The 8,238-nt window shown below is 48.8% G+C and overlaps 1 protein-coding gene across 1 annotated transcript in view; it reads right to left on the reverse strand.

Moving 5' to 3' along the window:
• The window catches only part of SLC12A7 (solute carrier family 12 member 7), a 334,753-nt gene extending 327,116 nt beyond the window's left edge, over positions 1 to 7,637 (reverse strand). Inside the window, exon 1 of the mRNA XM_073332427.2 lies at positions 7,447 to 7,637. Coding sequence (XP_073188528.2) covers positions 7,447 to 7,555 — 109 coding nt within the window. The 5' untranslated portion in view covers positions 7,556 to 7,637. The remainder of the gene's footprint in view (positions 1 to 7,446) is intronic.
• Between the last annotated feature and the right edge of the window lie 601 nt (positions 7,638 to 8,238).

The following is an 8,238-nucleotide window of genomic DNA, read 5'->3' on the forward strand; positions in this document are numbered from 1 at the left end:
TGGCCATGTATAAAGTAAGTTTTCATTACATTTACATGTAAAAATTTTGTTTTCATATATAAAAATAAATTAAGAAACATTATCCCTTAAGGCAATTTTAATATTTTCAGTGTTTGATCTATGGAGGTTGATTGATACCAGAATGACCACTTCATTATTAGTGAAACCTGGCACAAAATGATCCTGGAGTATATAAGTTCAGTTAGATTGTATACAATGCTTTTCATATCCAAGTGCTTCTTCAATCAATGAATAGCAGAACCTTTTAAATATAGCCTGGAATAAAGAGAGTAAAACTTGTGAAGAACAATGTACCCAAAAAAGAATAGAAAATAATTCCAGAGGGTACAATAAAAACTTTATCTGGTTCCTGAGATTCAGGGATTATATTAGAGGTATAATAATGATATCTGCTGGAACCATTTTTAAGCATTATAAAAATGAGTTCAGACCATCTAAATTCTTAAATCACTTTGTAATCTTCCTAGAGAATTTTCAGGTAAATGTAGTTGAAAATTATGCAATTGATTTGTCAGACATTCCTTTATCCCTCCCCCCTTATCCCCTCATACTATGATGCACATAAAAGTTTATAACCAATTAGTATAGGAGTGGGTTCTCATTCTTTTCATCATATAGACCATGTTAATCCAGACTGCTTTGAGCACCAGCTGTCTTCTCATCTGTGATCATCTAACATTCCTACAGTAACTACAGCAATTTTTTATATGTAGGGCCCTACCAAATTCACAGTCCATTTTGGTCAATTTCACCATCATAGGATTTTAAAATTTGTAAATTTCATTATTTCAGCTATTTAAATCTGAAATTTCACAGAGTTGTAATTACAGGGGTCCTGACCCAAAAAGGAGTTGGGGGGCATGTCACAAGATTATTGTAGTAGGGTTGCTGTACTGCTACCTTTACTTCTGCACTGCTGCAGGTGGCAGCGCTGCCTTCAGATCTGGGAAGCTGGAGACTGGCGGCTGCAAGCAAGGAGCCCAGCTCTGAAGGCAGAGCCACCGCCAGCAGCAGCGCAGAAGTAAGGATGGCATGGTATGGTATTGCCACCCTTACTTCTGTGCTGCTACCTGCAAAGCCAGGCGGCTGGAAAGTGGCAGCTGCTGACTGAGGGCCCAGCTCTGCAGGCAGCAGCACAGAGGTAAGGGTGGCATGGCATCATATTGCCACTCTTACTTCTGCGCTGCTGCTGGTGGGGCGCTGCCTTCAGGGCAGACCACACAGCCAACAGCCACCGCTCTCCGTCCGCCCAGCTCCCGAGTCAGCACAGAAGTAAAGATGGTAATATTGCGACCCCTCTAAAATAACCTTGTGACAAACACGCAACTCCTTTTTGGGTCAGGGCCCGCAATTTGAGAAACGCTGGTCTCCCCCATGAAATCTGTATAGTATAGGGTAAAAGCACACAAAAGATGAGATTTCATAGGGGGAAACCAGATTTCACAGTCTGTGACACGTTTTTCATGGCCATGAATTTGGTAAGGCCCTATTTATAAGGAAAGATAACACAAGGAAAGTATTTACAGCTGTCTTTAAAGCAGTTTAGCAACTGGAAACAAGGGGACAAGCCAGAACCATGTGACCCAGTTTGAAAATTGCTGCTCTAATATGTTCCAGTCAGAGGAAAAAAAGATTACTCACCTTTCGTAACTGTTGATCTTTGAGATGTGTTCCTCATATCCATCCCAGTTAGGTGTGCGTGCGCTGTGTGCACAGTCATCTGAAAGTTTTTCCCCTAGCAGCACCCTTCAGGTCAGCTGTGGAGCCCCCTGGAGTGGTGCCTTCATGGCGCTCAATATATGACTTTGCCAACCTGGTGCCTCCTCAGTTCCTTCTTGCCTGTTACTCCGACAGAGGGGAAGGCAGGTGGGTTTGAAATGGATATGAGCAACACATCTCAAAGAACAACAATCGAGAGGTGAGTAACCATTTTTTCTTCTTCGAGTGATTGCTCACATTGATTCCAATTAGGTGACTCCCAAGCCTTATCTAGGCGGTGGGGTCAGAGTTAAGGAAATGCTGATTGTAGCACCGCTTTGCCAAAAGCTGCTTCAGGTCCGGCGTGCTGGACAATGGCATGGTGAGAGGTGAAGGTATTCATTGAGGACCAAGTCACTGCCCTGCAGATTTCTTGGATCGGGACCTAGGCCAGTAGGGGCTTTAGGGGACCTAGACCTAAAGACCTAAAGCCCCTACTCTACTTGCGCTATATTGATGACATCTTCATCCAGCAGGATAGTGAGTTTGTGTGTGTGGTTTTTGGGAGGGGGGTGAGGGAACCTGGATTTGTGCAGGAAATGGCCCAACTTGATTATCATGCACATTGTGTAAAGAGTTGTCACTTTGGATGGGCTATCACCAGCAGGAGAGTGAATTTGTCTGGGGGGGTGGAGGGTGAGAAAACTTGGATTTGTGCTGGAAATGGCCCAACCTGATGATCACTTTAGATAAGCTATTACCAGCAGGACAGTGGGGTGGGAGGAGGTTTTGTTTCATATTCTCTGTGTATATATAAAGTCTGCTGCAGTTTCCACGGTATGCATCCGATGAAGTGAGCTGTAGCTCACGAAAGCTCATGCTCAAATAAATTGGTTAGTCTCTAAGGTGCCACAAGTCCTCCTTTTCTTTTTGCGAATACAGACTAACATGGCTGTTACTCAAACTATCCATAGAGATTCTATAGTACAATTTAGTTCATTTAAGATTTGTTACTTCATTTGATTCTATGCTTTCTTTCACATATAGTGCCACTCCCCCACCAGCATGACATGTTCTGTCCTTTCAATATATTTTGTACATTACTGTGTGCCATTATTACATGGCATTACATGCTCCTCCACACCTGTCAGCTTTCCCCCAACCTTTAGTTTAAAAACTGTTCTACGACCTTTTTAATTTTAAGCGCCAGAAATCTGGTTCCGTTTTGGTTTAGGTGGAGCCCATCCTTCCTGTACAGGCTCCCCCTCTCCCAAAAGCTTCCCCAGTTGCTAATCAATCTAAACCCCTCCTCCCTATACCATTGTCTCATCCACGCATTGAGACCCTGCAGTTCTGCCTGTCTAACTGGCCCTGCACGTGGAACTGGAAGCATTTCAGAAAATGCTACCATGGAGGTTCTGGACTTCAATCTCTTACCTAGCAGCCTAAATTTGACCTCCAGGACCTCTCTCCTACCCTTCCCCACGTCGTTGGTACCTACATGTACCACAACCACTGGCTCCTCCCCAGCAGTACACATAAGTCTGTCTAGATGTCTTGAGAGATCCGCAACCGTCGCATCAGGCAGGCAAGTCACCATGAGGTTCTCCCGATCATCGCAAACCCAGCTATCTATGTTTCTAATGATCAAATTGCCCATTACTAATACCTGTCTCTTCCTAATAACTGAAGTTCTCTCCCCCAGAGAAGACTCCTCAGTGTGAGAGGATACCACAGCATCATCTGGGAGGAGGGTCCCAACTATGGGATCGTTTCCCTCTGCTCCAGTTGGATGTTCTCCTTCCCTGAGGCTTTCATCCTACTCAACAGCACAGAGGCTGTCAGACCAGGGGTGGGACCGTTCTACTGTGTCCCAGAAAGTCTCATCTACGTACCTCTCTGTCTCCCTTAGCTCCTCCAGCTCAGCCACCCTGGTCTCCAAAGTCCACACACAGTCTCTGAGGGCCAGTATATTGTTCAACTGCACTCAATCATTTTCAAGACAAAGCTTCAAGATGACTATTTCATCCAGTGGTGGGCAAACTACGGCCTGCAGGCCGGATCCGGCCCATGAGCCATTTAAAGCTGGCTTGCGAACCACACCAGTGGCTCGGCCCCGCTCCAGCGCTCTGGCTGGGGCCCTGGGTCTGGGTCGGACCACGCAGCTCGGCCCAACTCCAGCTGTGGGGCACGATAGGGGGCCGCACCACTCGGCTCCTGGAAGCCGCGACATGGCCCCGCTCCAGCTCCTATGTGCTCCAGTGGGTGCTGCAGGGGCAGCGCCTGTGGATGCGCCAGCATGCAGAGCTGCCTGGCCATGCCTCCTCATAGGAGCCAGAGAAGGGACATGCCACTGCTTCCAGGAGCCACTTGAGGTAAGCACCCCTGAGCTTCTCCCCATATCCCAACCCCCTCCCCAGCTCTGATCCCCCTCCTGCTCTCCAAACTCCTCGATCCCAGCCCAGTGCACCCTCCTGCACCCCAAACCTCTCATCCTCAGCCCCACTCCAGAGCCCGCACCCCCTCCCACACCCAACCCCAATTTCATGGCCCTCCATACAATTTCTATTCTCTGATGTGGCCCTCAGGCCAAAAAGTTTGCCTACCCCTGATTTAACCCCATTATAGAATTGGTTAGTTTCATTAAACCCTCCTTTTTCCTTTACACAAATGTACCGTCTTGCTCTTCCCTCAAACTTCAATCACTGCCATTCAAGCAAATGCAATTTTGATAGCAGCACCTAGTGCTGAATTACTGGCACCTTACTGCTTAGTGGCGGGAAATGATCTGTGTACAGTCCTTGTCAGCAGAGTGCATGGCTGAACAGATATGTGGCCTCAGGGCACTAGTGGTGTGGACCCCATCTCCCCAATATTTGCCGTCATGCAGACCACCTTCCCTCCTATTTAGCCACTTTCCCTCTTCTTCATCTCTGTAGCAAGTTACAGAAATTGCTTATATGGGTATCTAATATTCAGTAGCATTTCTGTATCTGTCTTCCAGTTTTGTCTTTTTTTGGGGGTGGGGGGAGAAATAGTTAGCCACACTGGTTACTTTTGCTCTTCATTTTGTTTCCCCACTCGCTCCCCGCCCACACACATACTTTTAGCACACTTCCCACAGCCTCTTCTGCATAAGATTAGTCCCTGCCACTTGATTCTTTAATCTATGTGGTATAGCTGAACACTTCATAGACTCATAGAATATTAGGGTTGGAAGGGACCTCAGGAGGTCATCTAGTCCAAACCCCTGCTCAAAAGCAGGACCAATCCCCAACTAAATCATCCCAGCCAGGGCTCTGTCAAGCCTGACCTTAAAAACTTCTAAGGAAGGAGATTCTACCACCTCCCTAGGTAACGTATTCCAGTGTTTCACCACCCTCCTAATGAAAAAGTTTTTACTAATATCCAACCTAGACCTCCCCCACTGCAACTTGAGACCATTACTCCTTGTCCTGTCCTCTTCTACCACTGAGAATAGTCTAGAACCATCCTCTTTGGAACCACCTCTCAGGTAGTTGAAAGCAGCTATCAAATCCCCCCTCATTCTTCTCTTCTGCAGACTAAACAATCCCAGTCCTCTCAGCCTCTCCTCTCCAATTTATCCACATCCTTCTTGTAGTGCGGGGCCAAAAACTGGACACAGTACTCCAGATGAGGCCTCACCAATGTCGAATAGAGGGGAACGATCATGTCCCTCAATCTGCTGGCTATGCCCCTACTTATACATCCCAAAATGCCATTGGCCTTCTTGGCAACAAGGGCACACTGTTGACTCATATCCAGCTTCTCGTCCACTGCCACCCCTAGATCCTTTTCCGCAGAACTGCTGCCTAGCCATTCGGTCCCTAGTCGGTTGCGGTGCATTGGGTTCTTCCGTCCTAAGTGCAGGACTCTGCACTTATCCTTGTTGAACCTCATCAGATTTCTTTTGGCCCAATCCTCTAATTTGTCTAGGTCCCTCTGTATCCTATCCTTGCCCTCCAGCGTATCTACCACTCCTCCTAGTTTAGTATCATCAGCAAATTTGCTGAGAGTGCAATCCACACCATCCTCCAGATCATTTATGAAGATATTGAACAAAACCGGCCCCAGGACCGACCCTTGGGGCACTCCACTTGATACCGGCTGCCAACTAGACATGGAGCCATTGATCACTACCCGTTGAGCCCGACAATCTAGCCAACTTTCTACCCACCTTATAGTGCATTCATCCAGCCAATACTTCTTTAACTTGCTGACAAGAATACTGTGGGAGACCGTGTCAAAAGCTTTGCTAAAGTCAAGAAACAATACATCCACTGCTTTCCCTTCATCCACAGAACCAGTAATCTCATCATAGAAGGCAATTAGATTAGTCAGGCATGACCTTCCCTTGGTGAATCCATGACTGTTCCTGATCACTTTCCTTGAGGACCTGCACCATGATTTTTCCGGGGACTGAGGTGAGACTGACTGGCCTGTAGATCCCAGGATTCTCCTTCTTCCCCTTTTTAAAGATTGGCACTACATTAGCCTTTTCCAGTCATCTGGGACTTCCCCCATTCGCCATGAGTTTTCAAAGATAATGGCCAATAGCTCTGCAATCACAGCCGCCAATTCCTTTAGCACTCTCGGATGCAACGCGTCCGGCCCCATGGACTTGTGCACATCCAGCTTTTCTAAATAGTCCCTAACCACTTCTTTCTCCACAGAGGGCTGGTCACCTCCTCCCCATGCTGTGCTGCCCAGTGCAGTTGTCTGGGAGCTGACCTTGTTCGTGAAGAAAGAGGCAAAAAAAGCATTGAGTACATTAGCTTTTTCCACATCCTCCGTCACTAGGTTGCCTCCCTCATTCAGTAAGGGGCCCACACTTTCCTTGACTTTCTTCTTGTTGCCAACATACCTGAAGAAACCCTTCTTGGTACTCTAAACATCTCTTGCTAGCTGCAGCTCCAGGTGTGATTTGGCCCTCCTGATTTCATTCCTACATACCCAAGCAATATTTTTATACTCTTCCCTGGTCATATGTCCAACCTTCCACTTCTTGTAAGCTTCTTTTTTATGTTTAAGATCCGCAAGGATTTCACCGTCATTTGTTCTATTCCCTCTACTCATTGGGCATCCTGCCCACTCCCTCATTTCTTTTTCCCACCTGTGGCTAGCACCTCCAGTCCAGTCCAGTCCAGTCCCAAAGAGCACCTCCTTCCTTGTCTGCCTATCCAGCAGAAGCACATAGTAGACGTGGCTAGGCTACCTCCTTTTTGTTTTCAGGGGCTCTAAGGCCACCTGGAGAAACAATGAGAATCCAACCCTATATGCGAAGAGCCACTACACTGGCCCATCTTGCTCCGCGCCCGGAGAAGCCCCCCACGGCAATCCTCCTGGCGCAACAGGCCAGTACCCTATGGCAGCTACCTGCTCGGCTGGATCATGCGCCAGACAGTTACGTTCAGTGGCCAGAAGAGCTGCAGCAGGTCCGTGTACTCTGGAGGCTGAACGGCCCCTGCAAAGCGCTCCTTGGAGGAGGAGACTCCGGAGACTGAGCCCTTTTTGCTGCCTCCAGGTAACTGAAAGGAAACACTGCTCACAAGCAGAGCCAGGACGGGGCTAGGAGCTGCCGCCGGCAGGGCCCTTTGTGTGCAGAGCCGGGCTCCGCCTGTGACCTAACTCAGGTGTGCGGCTCGCCCAACCCCCGCAGCTCCGCGCTCGCCCGCCGGTGCCGGGGGCTCGGCGCCGCTGACTCACCCGGCTCCCCGGAACTGCACTCCGCCAGCTGCTGACTCGTCTCCTCCAGTGGCCGGCTGGGCTGCGGCTCCTGCCCTTCCACTGGCACTACTGTGAAACTGGTGGGCATTGTCTTCCGGCTGGGCAGCGCCGGGACTCCGCGCTCAGAGCTCGGGAGCGACGGGGCGTTGGCGGCGGCGTCTGCTGTTCCCTCCCCCGACAGGGAGAGGGGTGGGAGTCCTCGAGCTGCCGCCTCCCTCACGTGAGAGCCATTTCCTCACGCCGTGGGGGGTGGCTGGCGCTCTCCACACGCTGGCTTTGATTTTTCACTAGGCTTTGCAAACAGTTCCGCCGGCTGCCATGTCTACTAACTTCAGCGTCTGCACAGAAGGAAAAGGGGGAGCGCCGGGCCGGGCCCCCACCCACACTAAGTAGATACAGCCCCCGAGATCCAATCCGCAAGGGTCACCCCCACCGCCCCACTCCTGATGATTTTCTCCCCTACACTCACCAGCTGAGTTGGGAGGACTCCTAAAATCCTCTGCAAGCCAGAGTCCAGAAGAGACCATGTTTTCCCCTCAGTGGCTCTCAGTGGAATGGATAGGTTCTAATATCAGGGCAAAATTGTTTGAAAAGAGATATTCCCCAAATTGTTTGAAAAGAGATAGGTCTTATGTGCCTACCTGCCTCTTTAGGCAGGTAAGTCCCAGATTTTAGGCACCTCTAGTATTAACAAAACCCCAGCTCAGCTGCCACTGAATGCTTTAGGTGCACACACACAAAATCAATGTGCCTAAATTTCTTCTGTAAAAG

The sequence above is a fragment of the Lepidochelys kempii genome, chromosome 2, assembly GCF_965140285.1.
Source record: "Lepidochelys kempii isolate rLepKem1 chromosome 2, rLepKem1.hap1, whole genome shotgun sequence".
NCBI classification, from domain to species: Eukaryota; Metazoa; Chordata; order Testudines; family Cheloniidae; genus Lepidochelys; species Lepidochelys kempii.